The sequence below is a fragment of the Lolium rigidum genome, chromosome 6 (assembly GCF_022539505.1).
Source record: "Lolium rigidum isolate FL_2022 chromosome 6, APGP_CSIRO_Lrig_0.1, whole genome shotgun sequence".
In the NCBI taxonomy this organism is placed as follows: Eukaryota; Viridiplantae; Streptophyta; class Magnoliopsida; order Poales; family Poaceae; genus Lolium; species Lolium rigidum.
In genome coordinates this window covers 115499873-115523953 of record NC_061513.1, presented here as the reverse complement: position 1 = coordinate 115523953, position 24081 = coordinate 115499873, and the positions used below count along the sequence as shown (strand labels likewise).

At 46.3% G+C, this 24081-nt stretch overlaps 3 protein-coding genes across 3 annotated transcripts; 1 reads left to right on the top strand and 2 right to left on the bottom strand.

Annotated features, from left to right (window-relative positions):
* The first annotated feature begins 1903 nt into the window (after nucleotides 1–1903).
* LOC124659613 lies at nucleotides 1904–3498 on the top strand. Its single transcript, XM_047197447.1, has 2 exons — nucleotides 1904–2543; nucleotides 3208–3498. Exons 1-2 carry the CDS (start codon nucleotides 1935–1937, stop codon nucleotides 3292–3294), a joined length of 696 nt encoding a protein of 231 aa, XP_047053403.1. The 5' UTR covers nucleotides 1904–1934; the 3' UTR covers nucleotides 3295–3498.
* Nucleotides 3499–5099: 1601 nt separating this feature from the next.
* LOC124659735 (serpin-Z1-like) lies at nucleotides 5100–6447 on the bottom strand. The gene is made up of 2 exons (XM_047197554.1): nucleotides 6049–6447; nucleotides 5100–5955 (listed from the first exon to the last, which is right to left on the bottom strand). The coding sequence occupies exons 1-2, from the start codon at nucleotides 6445–6447 to the stop codon at nucleotides 5158–5160; spliced, it is 1197 nt and encodes a 398-aa protein (XP_047053510.1). The 3' UTR covers nucleotides 5100–5157.
* Nucleotides 6448–6953: 506 nt separating this feature from the next.
* Nucleotides 6954–19892, bottom strand: LOC124663167. Its single transcript, XM_047200895.1, has 9 exons — nucleotides 19681–19892; nucleotides 16197–16612; nucleotides 13718–14457; nucleotides 11687–12870; nucleotides 10549–10610; nucleotides 9850–10465; nucleotides 9674–9755; nucleotides 8390–8437; nucleotides 6954–7324 (listed from the first exon to the last, which is right to left on the bottom strand). The coding sequence occupies exons 1-9, from the start codon at nucleotides 19890–19892 to the stop codon at nucleotides 7121–7123; spliced, it is 3564 nt and encodes a 1187-aa protein (XP_047056851.1). The 3' UTR covers nucleotides 6954–7120.
* Nucleotides 19893–24081: the final 4189 nt, after the last annotated feature.

Below are 24081 nucleotides of genomic sequence, written 5' to 3'. Positions count from 1 at the left end.
AGTACTAGTATGTGTTTGTGTTGTAACAGGTTTCGCGGCATTCTCTTCTCTTAATTAATTAATGAGCCAATTCTTTTATCTCCGTTATAAAATAAACCTGTAAAATGAGGACGTGTAGGTTGGATGGTTAACTTCGATGCTCTTGGTAGTTCGCTGTCCTCGGTAACTTTGGCGTGGAGCGTCTATTTTTAATGCTTGAATGTTTTGCCAGTCAACAGGAGTACGTTTTGTGCTATGCATATTGGTTAAGCTCAGTAATTTACGGAATAAAATGCCTTGCCGTCTATCGAACCACACACGAAAGCCCAAAAATTGCAATCACACTTAGCCACGAAGCAAGCAATCAAGCCGTGATCAGACCATTTTCTTAAGGTGCTACCAGTAATAACCAACCAAAAAAGTCCTATACGCAGGATAGAGCCAAAACACGTGCCGCCCGCGTGTCCGGACACGTCCCCGCGCGCTGGCGCCTACGTGTGCAGGAGCGCGGATCCGCGTAGCGTAGCCTTCCCCCAACGGTCGGTTCGCCCGACGCAGTCGGTTCGAATTTCCAAATAAATACTCTGCTTGCCCTGCCCTGCCTCCGCCTCTCCCCATTCCCTTCCTTCATCACTTTCCTGATCAGTTCACGCCGCCAGCGCCGCCGATTCGCCCCCGGATCTCGCCGCCCGCCCGCCATGGATTTGCCCAAGCGAGTTGCTCCACATGGTAAGTACTGATCCGATACGATCTCCTTCCTTTTCTACCCCCAAGCTTCCGCCCCTTCCTTAATCGCTCCGTCCGTTCACACACGCGCAGGTTCCCCCGGACGAAACCCCAACCCCAGGGAGATGGCGGCGCCGCCCAGAGCCGTGGAGGCCGACGAGAACGCCATCCCGCGGCGTCCCGCGCCGCCGGCGAGGTCCGCGTCGCCGCAGAGGAAGAAGGTCCTGGGGGAGAGGAACAGCGGGGACAGCCGCGGGGATGGCTCCTCGGCCCAGCCTAAGCCCGCCCCTAGCCCTACCCCTACCCCGGCGTCCCCCACCAGCCGCGCGGGGCCGTACGACCCGAAGACGAACTGCACCACGCCGCGGCCCGAGTTCCTGCGCTACGACCCCAAGCGGAGCGCCGAGATCCTCCTGCGCCTGGAGCGCGAGGCAGCGGAGGATGAGGAGCTCTCCGGCGTCACCTCGGGCACCGAGATCTCCGAGCCGGCCTCCTCCGGCTCGTACAGCGGCGACTCCGAGCGCGACGACGCCGACGAGGAGGAGGAGGAAGAGGTGCAGGCGCGGGGAGGCGGCTGGGCGCGGCGGCTGTTCCTTCTCCTCGTCGCCGCGGCCTGCCTGCTCTGCTACGTCTACTGTATGAGTTCCTCCACTCCCTTCCCTGCTACTACTTCGGAGAAATATCCCCTCGATTTCGTCGGATGGAACGGGAGCATGCGTGGTGTCGGCGGTAATGAAGTGTTTTCTCTGCTGGGGCCAGTTGACATGATGGGTTTGGAGGATGGACCTGAAGCAATTGTGTGCCGGAGCAGTGAAGATGGCATCCCTTTGCGCGGGCCAGGAGGTTCTCCGAGCAATTTCATGGCAGTTGCGATGATGGGGATGGCAGATGCTTGCCCCAATGTTCCTCTCGGAGAATTTTCCTGCCAAATTGGGGATGAAAGCAGCGACAACGTGGATGTTCTCGAGGAAGATTCTGAAATAGGCGAGCTGAAATCAGAGGCGGTAACAGGTGGAGATGTCCTTGAGGATTCCTTTGGTTCCACCCACAACCATGGTACCGGCAGTACGGAGGAAGGATTAGTTCACCGAGAGAAAGGGGAAGATGATTCAGACCACTCCATGGAGAAAACTATGGAATCAGAGAGTGCGACGGTGGAGCACGACGATGAGGAGCTCCACTCGCTGGAGTATGGGAACACAGCAGAAGCCGCCAAGGAACTCGGTCGTATGGTGAAGAAACTCTGGTCTGCAGCGGAACCTCATTTGCTCAAGATGTTGGCATGCCTGTCTGTTGCAGCAGCCTTTGTGACTGCTATGCTCCTCAAGTATCCCCAAAGATCTCGTAAGGTCAGTGTGCCGGTGTCAAAGCCTAAGCCCTCAGCTCGACCAGCGCGAGTACCAGTCCTAGCTCCTCATAGTGTTGCACAGCCGCCTGTGTTCCGTTCGGAGCAGCCTGTGCATCGCCCAATGCACAAACCAGAGCCCTCTTCCTGCTTAGATCTTCCTGTGCAATCGGTGTTACCCAGGCCAGATCCACCTGCCAGCCTTAATGTTCCTTCAGTTGGTCATGGGAATCGTGATCAGATGATTCAGCAAGGGGATGGTGGCATCGTAAGGGCTTCAGATGACAAGTCGATGCCACCAGTGGTCCAATTGCTTGGAGAGTTCTCATATGTGGATACAGGCAGCTCAAGAGGGAGGCCTGTCAAAGACCCCAGTCAGCATGGTGGAGATATCAGGGTTCAGGAATCGACGCCTCCCAGAAAGGATGTGGTCAGGATACAAAAGGAATCTGACAAAGCTCGAAGCCCTGGTATTCAAGCAGCACTAAAGAAGGTAAATTCTAGCCTTTTGGGCAGATTTTGTAGCATTGCGTTGTTGTGTGGCAAGTGTGCTTGCATCATATGGGATATCCTGTGCAGAAGAATTACATAGAGTTAATTGGTTTCTATATTCTTACAAGTATTTAGACGCCTAGATTTTTGAATCTAAAAATCCCTTCGAAATTGAGTTAGCAAATTAACTGGATTAGTTACACAGCTTTACTGAATCATAGTACCTCTTCTTCAGTTCCCATTTTACTCAATGGATTAGTCACCTTCTGCAAATTAGACTTGTGCAGAGAAGTAGTTAGCTGCAGGTTCAGATAAGAAAATTAGTCATTGTGGCCTTTTGGTTTACATGGAACAGTTGTCAAACTAGGACATAATGATAAATGAGGTGTGATCGATGGTCTTCTTAACATTTAGACCGAGGCTGCAGCCGCTTCGGTTTGCAGATAACTCTTATGATATGTGACATTTATCATTGCTTCTCTACTCTCATCGTCTAGTCTAAAGCACACTGCAGCACTTGAAAATGAATTAATTAAATCTTCACACAATGCTTCTGATTAGCTTATCATTATGCTGCAGATTTTAGTTTGTTTTCAAGCATATATTTTTTCCATACAGTGCTTCAAGCTTGTTATTAACTTGATGTGGTTGTTTTTTGTTAACAGGAGAGTGCAGCAGAAGAAGAGAAGATTGATGCTACACCAACTCCGCTGAGACGTTCAAGTCGCCTCCGTAAAAAGCCTTCTCCGTGAGCAAGACAAACATGACGCATTTTGTTGATGGCAGATGTTGATTCTTCCTGGTGCCGGGAGTTTTGGGAGACATCACCTAGTTGTAACCCAACAAAATCTAGCTTTTGTGCTGTAGCTGAAACAAGTTATTGTAAAAGACCTGCAGTGTGTTTGGTTTTCCAGGAAACTTGTAGATTTTGCATTTGACATTTGACGCCTTTGTACTCCGTAGCTGCGCATATTATGCGTGTAATGGTAGAACATAGATTGCTGGTTGTATATTGGACACATTGGTCAGCATCTAGCTATTGGTCTCTGAATTATATGGTTAATGGTGTAATTTCTGCAATGCTCCAAACATTTGGGAATGCTCGTTTTGCTGTGGCTGTTGGCCACCAGATTTACAAGAGTTCACAGCTTTTTACTGAATCATACTAGTATTTCTTCTTCAGTTCAGTTCAGTTTCTTAAATAAAAATCTCCTAGAAAATTTAGTTTCTTATTTTCCTTAATGTAAACATAGATAGTGGTGCGATTTGCCTGATGCCCCCAAACGTTTAGGGTGGCCATTGTGCTGTGCCTGTTGGCCACCAGATTTATAAGAGTTCCACAGCTTGCTGAACAAATTTTGTACTCCGTACTTCAATTAAGTTCAGATTGTTAAAATCAAAATTACCGAGGAAATTGAGCTTCTTATTGAGGATCAAATGAGGGACGGAGATTTAGGGCCCATGGGCACCACTGATCTCATATTTTTTTAAAGTTCCAAAAATTCTGAAAAAAGAATCCATGTATATAACCAATGATGAATCTCACAAGCGTGTAAAATATCAATTTCAAATACTTCATACTCTGAGCTACACAAAAATGACAAAAGTATATAGATCTGCCTAGTCATTTTCAAATGTCCAAAGCATATCAGATTTTATCATTTTTGTCTAGCATAAATTTAAAAAAAGGGGTTAAGATTTGCATGATTGAATTATTTTTAGATCTTTTGATAACTTCTAAAAATGTCTTCTATTTTTGAAAAAATAGCAAGAGCATTGGAACTTGAGAGCCAAAAGCATTTTCCGTCAAATAAGCCAGCTCCATATTCTTTGAAAAATCGTCAGCCTAAGTAGAATTCTGAACTTCAGTTAAGTTCTGTTTCTTCAAGAATATCTTCGAGAAAATTATGTTTCTCATTAACCTTCGTGTAAATAAAACTAACATGCGTCACAGGAGTACGGGACAAGTCACAGTTGATGACGGAATTAAATAGAGGGAGGTCTATTTCTTCCAAAGTATATTCGGTTTTGCTATGTCTCGGTCAACTGAGATTTTCTTAAGTCTAAGTCACTTGCGAAAAAGTACTTGAGTTGCACTTTTCTGCTAGAAATGTGCAACTGAACCGAGTTGCACTTTTCTTTGAACTGCAGCTGCACTTTTTCTGAGTGATCGAGACTTAAGAAAATCTCAGTCAACTTAGACATAGACACACCCTTGTTTTATTTCTGTGAGAATTTTTGCCCTCTGAAACTACTCCAGTACTCTAAGCCTGATGTGTAAATTAAGTAATTATGTTAATATATGGGATGCACAATACCCAGTATAGATTCTCGAGTTCTCTTCATGACATTTCAACGTTCATATTCCGTGTACGGCTACAGTTAGCCAGGTATACTGTCAGTGAGAAGTAGAGATTTTAAGTGGGATTGAATACAAAATGAACTAAACTGGGATTTTGGTTTGATCCACTTGACACCTAAGTATGAACGAAATACAACAAAAAAGAGCATACGTCGTGGAACTGAACTAGTCGATTGCAGATGCATGGATTTCATTTGAGGACGTCTACAAAAGAGATGAAAATCACTGTGTCTGGCTGTCTGCACATTCGAATCTACGAAAGCAAAGGATTGACCACCTGGCCGGCGAAGACCACCACGCCGGTGCGGTCCTCCTTGATCAAGAACATGAACGGGTGGTCGGCGACGAAGTCCACAACCTGAACGGGCGCGCTCATCGCCGCGCAGCCAAAGGCCACACCGACAGCCGTGGCCGCGGCGGCCTCGGTCCCTTCCTCGTTGACCTCGACGAAGGACTGGTGGAAGACGGCGGACACGACGAGCGGCGCCGGCGAGTCCAGCATGTCGGAGAAGTCGGCGAGGCCGGGGTGGAACGGCAGGCGCAGGCCGAGGAGCTGCAGCAGCTCCGTCGCGTCCGTGCTGCACGACACGGTGAACCTGGGCACCTTGAAGGCGCCCACGGGGACCTTGGCCATCAGAGAGATGGAGCCCTCGAGCTTTGTTGTGTCGGATGACCCCAGCCTGTGCAGCAGGCTCCGCAGGCCGTGGCGCTCGTCCGGGAGGTAGATGTACATGGAGAATGCCCGTTGGTCCTGGTAGCCACGGGCGTAGGGGAGGCGCAGCACCTTGTAGCCGGGGCGGCAGACGATGTGCTGCTGCTTGCCGCTCGACATGAACGGCGCGCGGACGTGGCCGCCGGTGGGTAGGTGGAAGGCGTCGTCCAGCGTGAGCGCGGGGTCGAACTTGCTGCACCAGGCGCCCTTGAAGTAGAGCGCGTTCCCGAGGACGGCGAGCGTCGCGCTGCTGACGGAGTCCTTGGGCAGGAGGTCCTTGATCCGGCCCGCCGTCACGCTCTCGAACCACCGGTTGATCTGGGCTCTCGCTTCCTCTGGCTGGAGGAATATGCAGGAAGAGAAAATGTGAGAGGCTGGAGCTGATCGCTGCGATTTGGAGAGGAATTCATGGGGAGAAGTTGCAGGACTCACCGCGTGTTTGAAGGACGCCGGGTGCGCCTGGGCGCGGTAGTGCTCGGAGACGACGGCGGCGTAGCCGGCCTTGAGGCGCATGGCGGCGTCGACCCACACGCCGTTGGCGAACAGCACCTTGGGCCCGCCGTCGTCGCCGGCGCTGTCGGAGAGGACGCGCAGCGCGACGTGCGAGGCAAGCGCCGCGTGGGCGGCGCCGCCGGCGGGGCCGAGGAAGGCGACGATCTGGTCGAGCGTGGCGCCCTTGGCGCCCGCGCCGAGCAGCGTCAGCGCGGCGTGGATGGATAGCGGGGAGACGGCGAGGTTGGCTCCCGATGCCTCGCCGCCGCCGCAGGCGAGCTGGCGGAGCACGCGCATGGCGAAGGCGGCCTCGTCCCTGGCGGCCGCCGCGAGCTCCATGGCTGGCCTTGGGTTGGGTCGGTGGTGCGGGGTGGGTTTTGGTTGCCGGCGGTGCGGTTTTTGGCTAAGGATTTTGTAGTCCCGTACTGCAATGGTGCGTGCGTTTTTTTTTTTTTTTGAGATGAATGGTGCGTGCGTTGGACGCGAGGTGTTGTGCCGCGTCGCGTGGTGGGGACGCTTACTGTTTCTATCTGGCCAAATGAGCCGTTCCCACGTTGGTGGGTTGCTTATAATTGAGGCTGAAAAACAATCTAATCTTTCCCAAACATTTTTTGCTTATATACTTGGGTGTGTCTATGTCTAAGTTGACTGAGATTTTCTTAAGTCTCGGTCACCTCAGAAAAGTGCAACTGCAGTTCAAAGAAAAGTGCAACTTGATTCAGTTGCACATTTCCAGCAGAAAAGTGCAATTGCACCTTTTTAACAGAAAAATGCAACTCAAGTACTTTTTTGCAAGTGACTTAGACTTAAAAAAATCTCAGTTGACCGAGACATAGCAAAACCGATAAAACAAACTAGATCACAGCAGCATGCTAAATTGCTAATAGATATAGAATGTAAAGAAGTACTGTCATGGAAAATTTATTTACTGTGCACAAAGCGGGCAACCACAACAAGGTTTACATACATGTCCTAAAATCAAGATCAGCAATTTACATACACGACGACTATGTCAAGACACTTCAGGGGTTGTTTCCTTTGGCAGAACCAGGGCAATAAGACATTCAGCAGGATGAGGCGGAAGGCCTAGCATGCCAAACACATCAGGTGTGGGGGGGAGGATAAATAGTAGCCGTGTCCACATGGGCTTCACAGCAGGAATTTTTATGACCCCAGCGTATTCTTTCTGTTTCAGATAGGAGATGAAGTCCCGAAACTGCAAGATGCAAAAGTAATCTTTAGACAACTACTTAGTCATTAATTAAGCTGCCAAAGAATCAAACCCTTACTGTTATGTTATGTTATGTTATGTTATGAAAGTTAAATGCTTAAGTTTTGAACTTGTAAATCCACCAAAGCAAATCGTATGATATCAGAATTCTTAAGTTCTGAATTTGTAATGCCACTCAAGCACTAAGATATAAGCAATTCCATGGATATCTCAGTATTTTAAGTGATGAGCTATGCTTCTGTTATTATGCATACTGCAGCTTATGCAGGCTATCAGGTGTATATATCTAGAGCATTCATCATTTAACACTGACGAATTTCTAGAGAAAAGATGAAACCTAAGTCGACACATCGGAGCGTAAACAGAGGCAGACTAGAGTTGCTAAAATTCTCTTTGGTACTCCGTACTAAGAAACGGTAAAACTTGCATAAAATCACACAATCTAAATCCAGCATAAGAGACTAATAGCTCCTACTACCAAATGCAACACAATTAAATAAATCTTGAGCATGACATGTTCATACGTATACTTAATAAACAGCTGTTTATCCCTAACTGTCCACTACTACAAGATAGTTATTTCCAGGTGGTAAGAGGTCGGTTAGGATTACAAACAGACTTCTATCATAAACACAGTTAAGTGAATACTACCGGGTCATTTGCGAATACAGCATTGAAAGAAGATAGGATACATGTCATCAAACTAATCTCTCTCATCTCTTAGTCACTTTTGTCATGGCACTTCATCTCCCGGAAAGACCATAGTACAAATTCTAGGTGTTCTATCTCTTCTATATTTGGGGGAATTTTCAAGTTTTATTTAGTTCTCGTAATAAATAAATTAAAGAAGTGACAATAATTCCATCTGTTGTTTGCTTAGGTCATTCCATTTTTCAATCCGGTTGTTTGTTTGGATCTTAGTGCATGATTAATGTATATAAGAAAAATAGTATGAAAAGTAATGGTAGTCAGAATCATATAGCAGTAGCCACTAGATTTGATTAAAGAAAACCATGTTTGAGTAATGGACTGTCAGAATAGAAATCATACCCCTTTCTGATCACCATTTGAACAGGGCAACAACCGACAGATTTCTTTCTGCAAAGTGAAAGCTAAAAGTTAATATTCTTTTAAGCAATTGAAGAATAATAGGTGATCATTTTTCCTCTCTGCAACACTCTACTTAAGCTCCTAAATATCTTAATAGCATTTATATTAGCCCAGAGAAACCATACGACACCATACGACAGATAAATGTGTGCATTGATTGCAGGGGATACAGCCATAAACTACAAGATACATATCAACTGAAGCACCAGAGAAGTACTAAAGCACTTAAGATGTTGTGTATCTGTTTGGTTACTTCACGGATGATCTTCGGAAAGAGACAGATGCGCGTGTGACCTACCTCTTTGGAGGCTATCAGGACCTGACAACAGCAGCACAAAAGAAGAGTTGAACTCGACTTGCTGAATGTGAATACAAGCTATTTTCCCCAATTCATCATCTTCCAATGATCGGAATCCAGAATTTCCAGAATTGAACACACGAGATTCAGTTGGAACCTCAAGCTTTCAGTTGGTTCAATGCGGACTTCCAAATCCTTTCTGCAACGATCTCAAGCATGCGCACCTTGTATTTGTCAAAGATTGGTTGAACAGAGGCCTTGAACTTCTCCATGAAAAAGCCCGCATCGAAAGTCATGGTGGTCGGCTCTAATACCAGATGTTGCGAACTTAGATCCACAACGCTGTGCAGAAGATAGCCAGACATAGGTTGAGAAGAGAGAATTACCAAGGAGAGATTTAGATTGATTGTTCTTCCTTATCTCAAATGTGGATACATGCCATCTTTATATAATGGATGCTCAGGCCCTTGACCTCTCCTAATACGATTTGACTTATTAAACCTTTCCTTATACAACTAGATTCTTTCCTAATCCTATGTCTTCCTAAATGACCCCTCCTTTCTGCCATGCTAAACACGTTACCATCTCCTTCTGCAATACGGGCATCCTGGTGACATGGTCTTGTTTTCCGGCCAGCCGTAATGAAACTAGTGCTGCTTTGATATCACATACTGACGTCCACAACAATGACCCATCAAATAGTGGTCTCGGCTTCACATCTTCCAGGGAACAGACCGACACACAGAATGTTCTTTGGCGCAGTTTCTATGTAAGTTGTGCATTTATAAGCATATTTAGTGAAAACATGATGATTATCTGTTAAGTGACACCATTTCTTCTTGTCCTGAGACAACTCATAATCTTACAGGTTTATAGTACAAGTAGGTTCGATATGTTTCAGAAATAGTATTGACTTAGAATCTTACTTTATTAGGTGGAGTATTGGCGAAAATTGTCTTCACATGCTGGAAAGCTGTGCGCTTTGTCACATCTAATCTTGAAGGCCATCTGAAACGCGCAAACAAGGTTTTTTTATACTAGCATAGAATGTACCAAATTATGAAATGCAAAAAATAAGGATAAACTTATGTGTAAGCCTTACTCTGCTGGTTCAGAAACGGCATTTTCGTATCTACATGCATCTGACTCTACTCTACTTGCATAGATTGTGCAGTAGTGTATGCCGCTTTTTGTAAGGGAACCCTGCCATTGAGGATGAGAGGATGGCTTCTGTGAGTTAGAAGGATTAGTAGAAGGTTGCACCGGAGGAGAATCTGGGGGCGGTGGAACAGAGGGTGGCTGGGAAACAGGTAACGGTGGTGGAGGTGTAAATGTTGAGGGGGCTATATTTGGTGTAGGTGGCGGCATTTTCTCTGACTGCTGTGCTGAACTTCCTGGTACTGGTAGATGTGTAAGAGGGGTAACAGAAGATGGCATGAAAGGGAGAGGAGCAGGCGGATTGATACGGAAGTTACTTCCGGACATCATGCGAGGAGAAACACGGCTGAAGGGTGGATTTGGTGTAGTGTTTTCCCACGGACTGGCTGGACCAGGATATACAGGACGAAGAAAATTAGTTTGGATAGGTGGTGGTGGCAGTGGTATTACAGAAGCACGGTGTGCAGAAACAGGTGGGCAGGGAGGAATTCCTTGTGGAGCTCTGCTTGACTCTAACTCTTTGTAGTGCCATAATTGCTGGGTATTGGGAGGTGATGGACCTGCACATTAAGCAAGGCATTGTTACGACGGAACTGTATCATGTACACGCTTGCAATGTTTCTGTCCACTAAACAATACTGACCATAAATTGGTCGATCCCCCTGTACTGTGTAGCCTGCATGATACCCTGAAACCCTTGGATTCCTGCATATGTTTCCATCACTGAAGTAAGTATAATTGTCATGCAACATGGCAAATTTTACCTTGTGGCATGTAAAAGTAAAACACCATAAGATTTACATAAATTGGTATCTGTAGCTAGATTTTTTCCTAGACGACGAATAAAAGGGCATGGTGTTATGCTTGCAAGACGCCATATATTTATGATTTATCTAACAGAAGTGTTTGAATAAATCCCAGATGCAACTTCCGTAATCGCGGTCGCAAGCTGGTGTTAAGATCATAATCACAGCTTGTGAATCGTAATTTCATATGCATCGCACGACTGCCGTATGCCATATCAGCTATATGTACATAGCCATATTTTTGGATATGTAACTAGATACAATGAAAATTTCTACACCCACTGGGCTGGGATTTTTTTTTTCAACTGGACGAAAATCTCTTCCGTGTTTGCAGCTGTACATCTCCGCAGCTTCACCGCCGGTCACATCTCCGCTCCAGGAAGAAGCCCACTGTCTCCTTCTAGCAGCAAGACTGGCAGGTTTACTCCAGCTCCAGGAGGTCACATTCTTCACCAATTGTGCTGTTCTTGTTAAGGCGGTTGCTTTCAGCAACGTGCTCACTTCACCTGGGCATTGGGAAATCAGGCCACAGCTGGCGACCATTTGCAACAGCGTTGCTTTTAATCCCAGGAAGACTCATCACATCTCCAGAAGTTACAACTTTAAAGCTCACTTTCAGGCTAGGCTTACTGTCAAAATTCAGGATAGAGCTTTAAGTTTCAGATGTCTAGCCAATTCCGAAATGAATATTGCATGCCCTATCAGAATGTACTATCGGCTGAATGTGTTGCTCCATGCATGCTTCTGTTTGTAAAATGTTGTTAACTTAATAAAAAAAACTGTTTGTCCAAAAAATTTGATATAATGGCCCGTGAGGCACAACCATGTAATTGTACAATGAGCACAAAGCAATTTAAAGTGCTCTGCACTTAAGAACTGACAAATAAATAAATAGATAGTACGCAAACGCTAAATAACAACAGATCCAACCAAGAACATTAACCATGTAAGTATTAGGAAAAATGTTAACCTAACCTGATCTCCTGGTGACTGCTGCTGTCTGAAACGTTCTGGCCAGGCATTCGAATAACAGGTGATGATGTTTTATCATGAATAGGTCCTGCACTGCATGTCCTAGATTCAACACTAATCGACTTCAGCCCAAACCTTGCACCATGCATCTGTGACTTTGCACAGGCGGCGGCATTGTGTGATTTATAATCAATCAAACAGTTCCCATCAAGCCTATTAAATTGCCACCTACTGACCTCACCAAATCGTGAGAAAGCATTAATGAACTCAGTGTCAGGCACTGACTTGTCCATGTTTTGTACCAAAAGCTGATGTGCAGATGTACTCTTAACCTGGGAACAAACATCTGATTGAGCTTGGCGCCTAATGTGAGCTTTTGCAACAGCTGCATCGACTGCTGTCTCAAATTCAAGAAGTAAAACATTTTCACTGGAGATATCGATAATGCCACACGGCCTCTTCAGCCCTGCTGAGTTCAGATCATCGAGCACCTCGTCTTTCTCTTTCTGATTTTTGACCTTAGCAACATAAATATGGCAGCTTTCACCAACAGCTATACCACCAATAAATCCCCTACTGCCGATAAGTCTATCTAAATACCTTATCTGAAGACCACCGCCCCAAAGAGAGGAACCACGCATATATGCACATGCCTGAACAGCATGCACAATGTTTCCATATTCAACTAAGGCAAAATCTTTGGATGGATAAAATAAAAAATTTGTTAATGGGCCAAACTCCTCAAATTTAGATCGAACTAGTGGCTCTGCGGCATCATTTCCCAGTGAACCAACCCAAAGTTCCTTTGAGACTGAAATTACATCGCTACAGACAGAAGCAACATAAAGATCAGGTCTTGTGCCTTGAACTACAGATTCACCCTCACACCCACCGGTTTTCGCATCTGCCAGCTTCTCAGTTTTCACATCATCAGTCTGCTCCATTTGCACAGACTTTCCTCCATAGCTATCCATATTGACAATCTTTTCACCTGCACAATTGTCGAGCTTCTCCAGTACTGATGGTTCACAGTCCATGTGACTTTTATCCTCGTCAAGTTCTGATAAAGAGCCCAAAACTTTTAAACAAGATGACACCTCTGAAAGCACAGTGGATCTACAGGAGTCACATAATTTTTTGTATCTCCGTAATATCCAACCTCTCACAGATGGATGCCTAGATATTGCCTGCATGTAAAAACCTAGAAATCAAATATTTGGAGAAATAGACAAGAATTCACTGTGGAGTGAAGCAAAGCTACATAACAGGCTTTTGCCACATAATTAATTGGAAGATTGCAAAGAAGCCCCAAGAGATCACAAACTTACAAAAGAACTAAGAACTGTTGTCTACACAAGCTGCCTACAGTTTGGCAACATGTGCATCATACATGTTCACAACTCCTAAACTTGAGCCTAAAAAAAATTCTCCTCCCCATATTTTCTTGATCTTGTTACAGAAAAAGTCTATTCCACCAATACTTCTTCACAAGATAATAGTGGTCGTAGGAAGTGCAAAGTCAATCCATCCCCAGCTTCCCTTAAAGCAACATCCACGCAGAAACATGAACTACCCCAGGTCTACTTAAACATCCACAATAAAAGAGGAGTGGAAACACATGACCATTTGGAAGTAGCGAGTTGCTAAGTCATAATGTTATGCGAAGGTGCTAATGCTAGGTTAAGCCAAACATGAATCACCCAATATATGCCCAATATCTGTGTATCTAAGGGACATGCATAATATAGTTTTGATGTTGATCTAAAAAAAAAATTGCTGCAGGAAATCTGGTTAATAAATTTCTTACTTAAATCTCAAATTTGTGAGGACCCTTTCATAGATAAGCATGCATGCAATGAAGAATAGTGCTTGATTTAACTATCCATAATAACCAAACCAATTTATGTAAGCCGTAAATGGTCGTCTAGTAGGTAACCTGGTACTCTACAGCTCATTGTTGTTTCTATTGCGCAAAACTAAAATGCACATAACAGAAAGGTGAAAATGCTTCATCCGTCAAAAGTGAATCCATACCATTGTCATGTAGCACTCATTTGATTCTACCACAGAACTTCCTGAATCACCAGAAGTATCAGTAGGCGTTGAATCAACAATCTCTTTTGTGCCAGACAGATCTATATCCATCCCAGTATGTTGTGAGGCTATATCAGCCTTATTGTCCAAAGCATTAACTGAGACGCCACGGTTCAGATTGCAGGTCAGCTGGTTTAAACAGTACAGTCCTTCTCTCACATGCTCAGTTTCTGCAGAAGCAATCAGCACAAAACACGCCTCTAATAGGTTCTCTGGGGATAGTAGAAATATGCATAGCAAGGAAAGTGCCCTCAGTTCAAATAAACAATCATGTGACAGTTGGTTATCATCCCCTGACTCCTGCTTTACAATATTTAGTAACTCCACAGGGTCCTGAAGCTTTGAAAGTCTTCTGGAGCCTATGTGATGGATATCCTTCCCATCAAATGTTGAAATGAAGAAGGTAAGGACAGTCATATAGACTGCAGAGCAGATTCCTGTGATAACAGATGACTTGGGAGCTTCAAAAGATGCTGTGGAGCAAATGTCAACTAAGCCAGCAATACAGGCCCTAGCAGTCTGATATGCCACACCATCTGCATCCTCCCCTCTTGTTACAATGGCCAAGTTCCCTTTGTACATCTTGATGGATACTTTAGCAGCAGCCTCAAGTGCAGTAGGACAGTATGAGGCATATTGGGGAATCAACTTAGCTAAGATACGTTGTACACTTGTGCAACCTGTATGGATGGATGGTAAAAAAAATGACTATGGTTTCTAAACATGGTAAGAGACAAGTTCTTTCACTATAACAAAACCATGTACATATGGACTCCAATGTAAGTGTTAACATGTGAATATACAGAGAGCCTTGAAAATGACTGGGCCTTACAATCAGACCTTAGATATATATTACCTCTTTTCTAGAAAAGAAAGCCTATAAATTTATTGAAGTCAAACAATGTAAAATTTGACCAAGCTTGTAGAACAAAAAATTAACAACTTATCATTAGATACATCATGAAATGTGTTTTCATATGATAGTTAATTAGTTATATAGTATTATAATTATTGACAGTTTTTTCTATAAACTTGGTCAAACTTTACATTGTCTGACTCAGGAAAAAACTTATAGGCATTCTTTTCAGAAATGGAAGGAGTATAATAAGCTGAATAAAAGGTAGAACAGCTTGGAAACAAGGTTATTACAATTCATATCTTCCTGTCCAGGGTGTCAAAGATAAAACTGGTACCAAAAGAGCACATAACCTCCCTGCCCCTATATCGTCTGGTAATACACGACCAATTAGTGTTTCGACAAAAAGTTTTTCCGTCATCCCATTTTGAGGATTCACAGAAATACCTCAGATAGTACCACAATATCTTCTATGCACAATATGTTGAACTACTTCAACAAGTACATCCTCAACCCCCCACGCACACACACAGTGGATGCAAAAAAACTGTCGTCTGCCCTCAGGGACGACTTAGCGACACCATGAGACACTGAATATGTTCAAATGGAAAATTCAATGGGCTTACTCCAACTTTCCATCAACGACAGATCCACTTTTTCTTCCAACTATTAGTTAAGAGTAATGCAGAAAGTCTAACTGGTGTATTTGTCAGAATTTAATGTATGAATTATATGATTTACAACTCCATGTAGGCATATCGAACAAGCAGTTGATCCCACAACCAATACACTAATTTTAATAGAGTGCACTAGTGTCAGCAGTGCATCACAATCGCATGTTCCTGCAGTGAACCGTGTGTCAGATACATGCAGTGCCAATTTTACGTAATCAAGGTATGTTTTGTTGGTGTCCAAAACCAACCCTACCAATTTATTGTTGGCCAAAATCTTGGTCCTCTTTTGGATGGTTGCCAAAGTTTTGGCATTTCCATGCCATGTTGCGAATCTATAAAAAATAAAGTATTTCGCCAAATCATGGGCAAACAAAACCATGATATTTCGCTATGCAAATGTTTGGTAGGGTATAGCGAATGTTTGGTAGGGTAAGCTTGGGCTCAACCAAACAAAGCCTAACAACATAACACTGTTGATTTACCAAAGCTTACTTGAGATTTTAACTGCATACAGAATAGGGCAGGTAAACCACGTGCTATTTGTAGCAAAATAAAATCCCACGGTGGTTCATATGGATCAAATTGCTATGCACCAGAACAACTCAAGTAAAATAGGTACCGAGGGCTCACAATTCTACCATCCACTGAGATCAAATTGCTATGCAGCAGAACACCTCAAGTAAAATAGGTACTGATGGCTCACAATTCTACCATCCACTGAGACCGACTGAATGCTAAATAAGTAAATACAGTTTTGAGTATGAAGTGGTTTCGAGCATGCCCACATCACAGTGGTTCACAAAATCAGCTACTCCAAACAAATGTAATTTGTAATAACAGCATCTAACTAGAAAGGGGGGCGTATGATTGGAGAAGGGTTTTTAGGTACCTCGGTATGCGGTGATGAGAGCGAGGTAGACCTGCTCAAGCTCGGGCATGAGGCGGGCGTCCTTTCGCTCCACGCAGAGGCGGATGCGGCGGTAGCATTCGAAGAGTTTGCGCAGCTCCTCCCGGTTGCGGCGCTTGCGTTGGACCTCCTCCGGCGCCGGCGTGGGCGAGCGTGGGGGAGGTGGCGGGGAAGAGGGCGCGGCTGCGGCTAGGGTTTGGGGAGGCGGCGGGGTAGGAGGTGGACCTGGGGACAGGGGCAGGGGCGGCCGCGGAGGGCAGGAGGGGCTCGGGGTCTGGGCCTCGAGGAGCTTCCGCTTCTTCGGCGGCGGCTCCTCCGACGACGCCATGATCGAGCCGAGCGAGGCCGGGGAGAAGCCGGCGGTTCCCCGTCTGTGTGATGCACTCTCAGGCACTCCTCTGAAACAAACCGAAATATTAGGGGAGAAGGTAAGAGCATCCCCACTCGTTGGCGCTCCCCACGTCCAAATTCGGCGAAATTTTCGTCCGGATTGGATGAAGATTTGGCGTGGGGAGCGCCGAAGTTCCAGCCGTCCCCCCGGCAGGAAACCCCCAACCTCGACCATTTGACATATTTCAAACAAATTCAACATAAAATTTAACAAGTTCGGCAAAGAAGAGTACGAAAATTGCTCGAAACAAATTCGGCGATAATCGGTACAATGTTTAACAAGTGCTGAAACAAATGAAGCACACAATTTCACAATTTTTCAAACAAATTAAGACAGACTAGTTGGCGTCGGCGTTGGCGTTGCCTCGGAGCCTCCATATGTGCTCCACCGGATCATCTTGCGTGCAGCTCGATGCATTGTAGAGTCTCGAATCTCCCGGCGCATAGCAAAGAAGGCGGCCCATGATGGAGGCACTGGTGATTAGGGCCGTGCAAGAGGACCCTCTCTCTCATATGGTGCTTCTTGCTCAGCCGGAGAAACCGGATGCTTTCGCTCATCTTCAATAATCATATTGTGTAGGCACACACAGCAGTTCATCACCTCCCACATCCGATCTTTGGACCAAGTCATAGCGGGGAACCGGACGACAAGCAAATCTCTGCTCGGAGGACACCAAATGCTCGCTCGACGTCTTTTCGGCAAGCTTCTTGTTTCTTGACAAACTCGCAAAGTTTGGGGGTGCCAGGGTTGGAGATAGTCTTCACAAATGTTGCCCACTTTGGATAGATACCGTCTGCAAGGTAGTATCCTTTGTTGTAGTGCCGACCATTGATCACATAGCCAACCGGAGGAGCATGACCCTCAACAAGCTTGGAAAAGACCGGGGAGCAGTTTAGGACGTTGATGTCATTGTTGGATCCAGGCATACCAAAGAAAGAGTGCCAAATCCAAAGATCATGGGTAGCCACTGCTTCAAGTATCACGAGTGCAGCCTTTTTTGTGACCCTTGTACATTCCCTGCCACGCAAACGAACAGTTCTTCCATTGCCAATGCATGCGGTCAATGCTTCCAAGCATCCCCGAAAAACCCCTAGCTTCATTTGTTGCAAGGATCCTCCGAGTGTCTTCGGCGAGTGGGTGATCTCAAGAAATAGTCCCCGAACACCGCTATGACGGCCCTGCGTAACCGGTAGAAACAATCAAGGGCGGTGGACTCCGCCATCCGAAGATAGTCATCTCGCAGTATCACCGGGAGCTCCATACGCCGAGCATCCTCATAGCCACCGTGCACTTCACGCAGTGACGAAAATCCAACCAAACCAAGTGCAATCCGCCTTGCATCCGAAGTAGGGATCAAAGTGACGGATGGCATACACAATTTGCAGAAATAGCTTTCTGCTCATCCTGAAACGACGCCGGAAAACACTCTCACCGTGCAATGGATTGTCGGCGAAGTAGTCGGCGTACAACATGCAGTAGCCCTCCATTCGCTATCTCGGCTTGCACTTCCGGTGACCTCGTGCCGACCCACCACGTCGACCGGCTTGCCGGTCCGGCGTACATGCTTGCCAAGCAACCAAGGATCATCATGTGCTCGTCGTCTTGGGCGGCCGCCGCCATCTCTTCTTGCATAAGCTCGACGAACATCCGCTCCTCCTCTTCGTTCGAGTCCATGGCCGGCGAGGCAAATGGACGAACACCTGACGGGCGTGGTCGAGGCAACCCGAGCCGCGAGCGACGAGGAGCAAGCAGGCCGGAAAACAGGCCGGCGGAAGAGCAGCCAGATAGGCCGTCGTCCAAATACGGCGGAATATAGGCAGGTGGGGAAGGAGGGGCGGTGGAATCTGGGCAACAAGTCGGCGGGGTGGTGCCGGTGGCGAGAGAGATACGAGGGGTGGGGGAGATTTTGAGCGACGTGGCGGTGGGGTTCGTGCGTCGAGTCACCGAAAGATCGGGCCCTTCCCCGCTTTTCACTCGTCCGGAGTCCCCGAGCGCTCCCCGGGGGGCCGGTGGTGGCGTGGGCTCGCCGAATGGATGAAGGGCCAAATCCGGACGAAAACGAGGAACCGGGGGCGCGACTGGGCCGAATTACGCCGTCCGGATGGAAAAAACGCTCGACGGGGGCCTCGACGGGGGCACGAGTGGAGATGCTCTAAGGTATGTGACTGCTGATGATTTCTAGTACTGGACACGCCTTTGAGTTTGAACTTTGATGTGTGTCATTTACACGGCGTACATTTCTCCTAATTGAATGAATTTAAACAAATTTTGTTTGAAATACAAAGCCACATAGCCCATGTCTTTTGCTAGTGAAGACTGTCACTAATGATTTCATAGTACCTATTTCTATGTTGAGATCACTAACCTTATGGATGCAAACGTGTAGGATGTAAGTGAGTATTTAAAAATAAGTTTAGGTCTGATGGTATTATTGAAAGAAAACTGCTGGGCGTCCCCCGGGGGATCTGATTCCCCAGCCCCCGGGTCCCCAGCCGTCGGATCAACCATTTTGACGGTTAGATTTGCATGTAGCAAAAAAACATCTCCCGCCAGCAAAAAATCACCCCCGGTAGCAAATGACTGAAGCAAAAAACGGTTCATCCACAAAAGAAAAGAAAAAGACTAAGCTCGCCGGAGATCTCACCGGAGACCTCGCCGAAGACCTCGTAGCAATAAAATTATGCCAATGTAGCAAAAACTGACGTCTTCAAATACATCGATAGCGAACTCACCGGAGACCTCACCTGAGTACCTCGCTGGAGACCTCGTAGCAAAACAATTATGCTTATGTAGCAAAACCACATAAAAGTTTGTAGCAAAAACAATATTTCTATGTTGCAAAATCCTCAGAACATATGGCGGCAAAATCCCCAAAACACAATTCAGCCTGTAGCAAAACATAACACAATTAGAAGCAACTCTGACCACCGTTGGTAGCATCTCTGTCCATCGTCTATAGCACCTCCGCTCCGCCCCGCCATCGACCAAATCTAGCATAGACTAGTTGGCATCCCGCACGCCGGTAGCCACGGCCGCCGCGCTTTTCCTGGCGGCGATTTGGTTGGAGTCCCCGACCGCGTGCAGGGGAGGCCGAGCTCGGCGTGAGCACCAATCAAGACGCAGCACAGCGGTTGCGAGAGGAGAAGGTCGGGGTCGCGGCGGTCGGGCGCAGGGGAGACGGCCGGCGACGAAGGCGAGGCGGCTGTAGGAGGAGGAGGTCGGGCGAGGAGGCGACCAACGACGAGGGCGGAGCGGCTGCAGAAGGAGGAGGTCAGGGGATGCCGCATGCGCGCACATGGAAGGCGGAGCTCGGTGTAGGGTCGACGGCGACGTGGAAGCTGCGGGAAGCCAGCCGGTGACGACGGCCCAGTGGTAGACGACGGCTCTCGTGAAGGAGATAAGCACAGGATTGTAGATGAAGAAATAAAAAAAAAGGGAAAAGGGCGTGGGGCCCACCCACGTGGAGTTGACGCTAGTGGTTCTCTGACCGCGATGGCTCACATCGGACGGCCACCAACCCGGAGGTTGCGCAGCGCGTAATCCTCCGGGGGAACAGAATCATTTTCCTTATTGAAAAGTATAAGGCACAACTTGTAACCAATGGTTATACCTAAAAGAAAGGTAAGGTTTATTCGATACTTACTCACTCATAGCCAAATGAAAAACATTGGCTTTCACCCGGACGATCGATCGTCCGGGTCCATCGCTCGTTGTTGCTCGCTAGAGAACGTGGGGATAACGATATTTTGGGACCCACCCACGAGCGAACGGGTTTATCATCTCCCATTCCTTATCCCTTTTCTCGACAAGTTCGGCAACATCCTCAACCCCACGCCGCCACCGCAGAAAACCCGCGCAGCCCACCATCCATACTCCCCGCTTGCCCCACCTCGCTTCTTACCAAGGCCTTTCGTCTCCGCGCCATGTCGTAGTTGTTATGAAGCATCGTTGTGCCGCTCGCGCTGCTGCTGCTCTCGGACCACCTCTACGTCGCCGCTCCAGGTCCCCACGACGGTGATGTGGATGCTGCAAAGAGGGGTGACGGCCCAGCGAGGCAAGCTGAGGGGCGGGACGTGCGTCGTCCGCGCTCGGAGGCGGGGTCTCGGTGGCCAGGAGAGCTCGGAAGTGGCGAGGTGCCCACGCCGGTCTCAGCCAGCTAGCGGGCCATGGCGGCATGCTGGAGGTTGATGGGGTCGCACCCAACGATCTGCGCGACGCGCTATAAAACGTATGTGGTGCACGTGTACCTGTGGGCCGTGGAGTAGATCACCACGGTGCGATCTCCGGCGAGGGTCTTCACTGTTGTTAGCAAAAACCACAAAGGTGTGCTACAAATCGAGATGTGTTTTTGTTCGATGCTACATTAGTGTTTTTCAAATGCTATTTTTTTGCATGTGATTTGCTGCAAACACGTGAGCGAGGTGCTACAATGAGTCCATATGATCCTTCCCCGAATGCTACAAAGTTGATACATATCTATTTTTTTGTTGCTACAACCGTTATGTGGTTTTGTTGCGGTAGTATGATACATCCATTTTGCATCACTATTTTATATCATAATTTACTGTTATTCATTGATATATTTCATATTTAGAGATGATACTTATGTTATTTCACCTATTTTGCATGTTTCATGATTATTGGAGAATCACTCACCGGAGTCGGGATTCTCACTGGAAAAGCACCGTCGAATGCAATATTTCTGAAGATCAACAACTGACGGAAATTACACCGAAGGTCTTATTTCTCCAGAAGAAGGAGCCAGCCAAAAGGAGGGGCCGAGGAGGGCCGCCATGGGCCCCCCATAGGCCGGCGCGGGCTCCACCCTGGCCGCGCCGCCTTGTAGGGAGGGGGCCCACAGCCCCCCTCGGCCGCCTCTCTTTCGCGTACTCCATCTACCCGAAAACCTAAGGTACTGGGGATAATCGCGAGGAGACACGGCCGCCTCGCGGGGCGGAAAACACCGAGAGAGAAAAGAGCTCTCCGGCGAGGCTGAAATCCGCCGGGAAATTCCCCTCCGGAGGTGGACATCGACGCCATCGTCACCGTCATCGAGATGGACTTCATTGGGATCATCATCACCATCATCTCCACCACCGTCACCGTCATCTCCACCGCTGCACCTCGTCACCGCTGTAACATCTAGGGTTGAATCTTGATTATTTCATAGGGGAAACTCTCCCGGTATTGATTACTCCTTGTTATTGATGCTATTGAGTGAAACCATTTAACCAAGGTTTATGTTCAGATTGTTATTCATCATCATATCACCTCTGATCATGTTCCATATGATGTCTCGTGAGTAGTTCGTTTAGTTCTTGAGGACATGGGTGAAGTATAAAAGTTAGTAGTGAACTATGTTGAGTAATACTCCCTCCGTTCCTTTCTATAATGCCTATTGTTTTTTCGCTTTTGTTTCAGAATATAAGAGTAAAACTATTTTTTTTTTGCAAAGAACCCCTTCCACCGATATGTTCCGTCCAGAAAATCTGGAAACGAATCTGTTCCCGTCCAGTAAATCTGGAAACCAATCTGTTCCCGTCTAGAAAATGTGGAAACCAATCTGATTATGAAAAGAATAGCGGGAGAGAGGGAGTACATGACACGATCGGTTATGGAAACAAGATTATTTTCTGAGATCTAATTTCAGTTTCCTATTTTGTTTCTAAGATCGCTAGGGGCTTTTGTGTCAAAAAAATGGCTTGCGCTAATTTTCGTGTCAAAATACAATAGGCACTATAGAAAGGAATGGAGGGAGTATTTAATGGTTTGATATTTAAGTTGTGGTGTTATTCTTCTAGTGGTGTCATGTGAACGTCGACTACATGATACTTCACCTTTATGGGCCTAGGGGAATGCATCTTGTATTCGTTTGCAAATTGTGGAGTTGCCGGAGTGACAGCAACCTGAACCCCCGTTGGTATATCGATGCAGGAGGGATAGCAGGATCTCAGAGTTTAAGGTTGTGGTTAGATTTATCTTAATTACTTTCTTGTATTTGCGGATGCTTGCAAGGGGTATAATCACAAGTATGTATTAGTCCTAGGTAGGGCGATGCATTAGTATAGGTTCACCCACATAACACTTATCAAAACAATGAAGATTAATCAACTATATGAAGCGAAAGCACTAGACTAAATTCCCGTGTGTCCTCAAGAACGTTTGGTCATCATAAGTAAACAAACCGGCTTGTCCTTTGTGCTAAAAAGGATTGGGCCACTCGCTGCAACTATTACTCTCGCATTTTATTTACTTGTACTTTATTTATCTGCTATATCAAAACCCCCCGAATACTTGTCTGTGAGCATTTACAGTGAATACTTCATCGAAACTGCTTGTCAACACCTTCTGCTCCTCGTTGGGTTCGACACTCTTATTTATCGAAAGTACTACGATACACCCCCTATACTTGTGGGTCATCATAGTATAAATTTATTGTTATGAAATTTTTGGCGAGGGTCACTGGCAAAGTCGATTTTGCTACAGTAGCAACACAAAAAAATCTCCGGTGAGATCTCTAGCGATGTTTCCGATGACGTCAGTTTTTGCTACAATAGTACATTTTCGGCTATGATGCCTCCGGTGAATCCCCATCGAGGTATGTGTATTTTGTGTGTAAATCATTTTTTTGCTACAATCGGATTGCTTTTGCTACATTGGTGCTTTTATGGAAGCAAAAGTGGGATTTTAGGTGGGAATAGATTTTGCTCCGAACGAACCGTTTTTTGCTACATTGGTACATTATGGAAGCAAAATCGGGATTTGCGATCTCTAAGTGTGTGTTTGGTTGAGGTCAGGGAGTGGAATGTAATGGAATGGTACCACACCTACAAGTCATTCTAGTATTTACTTGAGAAATGGAATAGAACGAGGTGGTTCCTCAAAAGAATATACTCTCTAGATCTAGATTGCACTTATACCTCAAAATTGGCGGAATCTCTTCCTTCCTCTATGCTTAAGTCATCCCATGCACACTCACCACCCCTCTTCTCTTACAATTTTCCTGCTAAACACACCCCATGTGTACTCACATATTCTATTCCTAGAATCTGTCCCATTCCACTCTCCAACCAAACACAATAATGGAACCAATAACCCATTATATGTTTTTTAGCTGAAACCAAACTCGGGGATGAAATCAACATGTTCCTCTGGAACGGAACAATGGCATTACATTCTACTTCGTTCCTAAACCAAACACACCCTAAGGGGACACATGTCACACTCTATACCCGGGGATCAAAATTTTGATCCCCTAGGGGACGCCCAGCGCTGTCCTAGCCAAATTGACTACTATTTGAGTACTACTATCATTGGCTTCCTCATACGGTCTTCTTGTCCATCAAATGGATTTATGATGGCTTTCCTAAATAGAGAGTTGGGCGAGGAGATTTACATGGACAACCCGATAGTTTTGTAGTAAATGACCAGGAAGGAAAGATGTGCAAGTTATTAAAGTTTTTATATGGTCTCAAG

Excerpts from the sequence above, each read along its gene's own strand:
- LOC124659613 (XM_047197447.1), top strand. The coding sequence starts at position 1,935 with ATGGTGAAGAAACTCTGGTCTGCAGCGGAACCTCATTTGCTCAAGATG. Across the intron at positions 2,544-3,207 it reads TTCAAGCAGCACTAAAGAAG|GAGAGTGCAGCAGAAGAAGA; the intron begins GTAAATTCTAGC and ends TTTTGTTAACAG.
- LOC124659735 (XM_047197554.1), bottom strand. The coding sequence starts at position 6,447 with ATGGAGCTCGCGGCGGCCGCCAGGGACGAGGCCGCCTTCGCCATGCGC. Across the intron at positions 5,956-6,048 it reads CGGCGTCCTTCAAACACGCG|CCAGAGGAAGCGAGAGCCCA; the intron begins GTGAGTCCTGCA and ends ATATTCCTCCAG.
- LOC124663167 (XM_047200895.1), bottom strand. The coding sequence starts at position 19,892 with ATGCGGCATCCCCTGACCTCCTCCTTCTGCAGCCGCTCCGCCCTCGTC. Across the intron at positions 10,466-10,548 it reads GGGGGATCGACCAATTTATG|GTCCATCACCTCCCAATACC; the intron begins GTCAGTATTGTT and ends CTTAATGTGCAG. Across the intron at positions 9,756-9,849 it reads GCCGTTTCTGAACCAGCAGA|ATGGCCTTCAAGATTAGATG; the intron begins GTAAGGCTTACA and ends TGCGCGTTTCAG.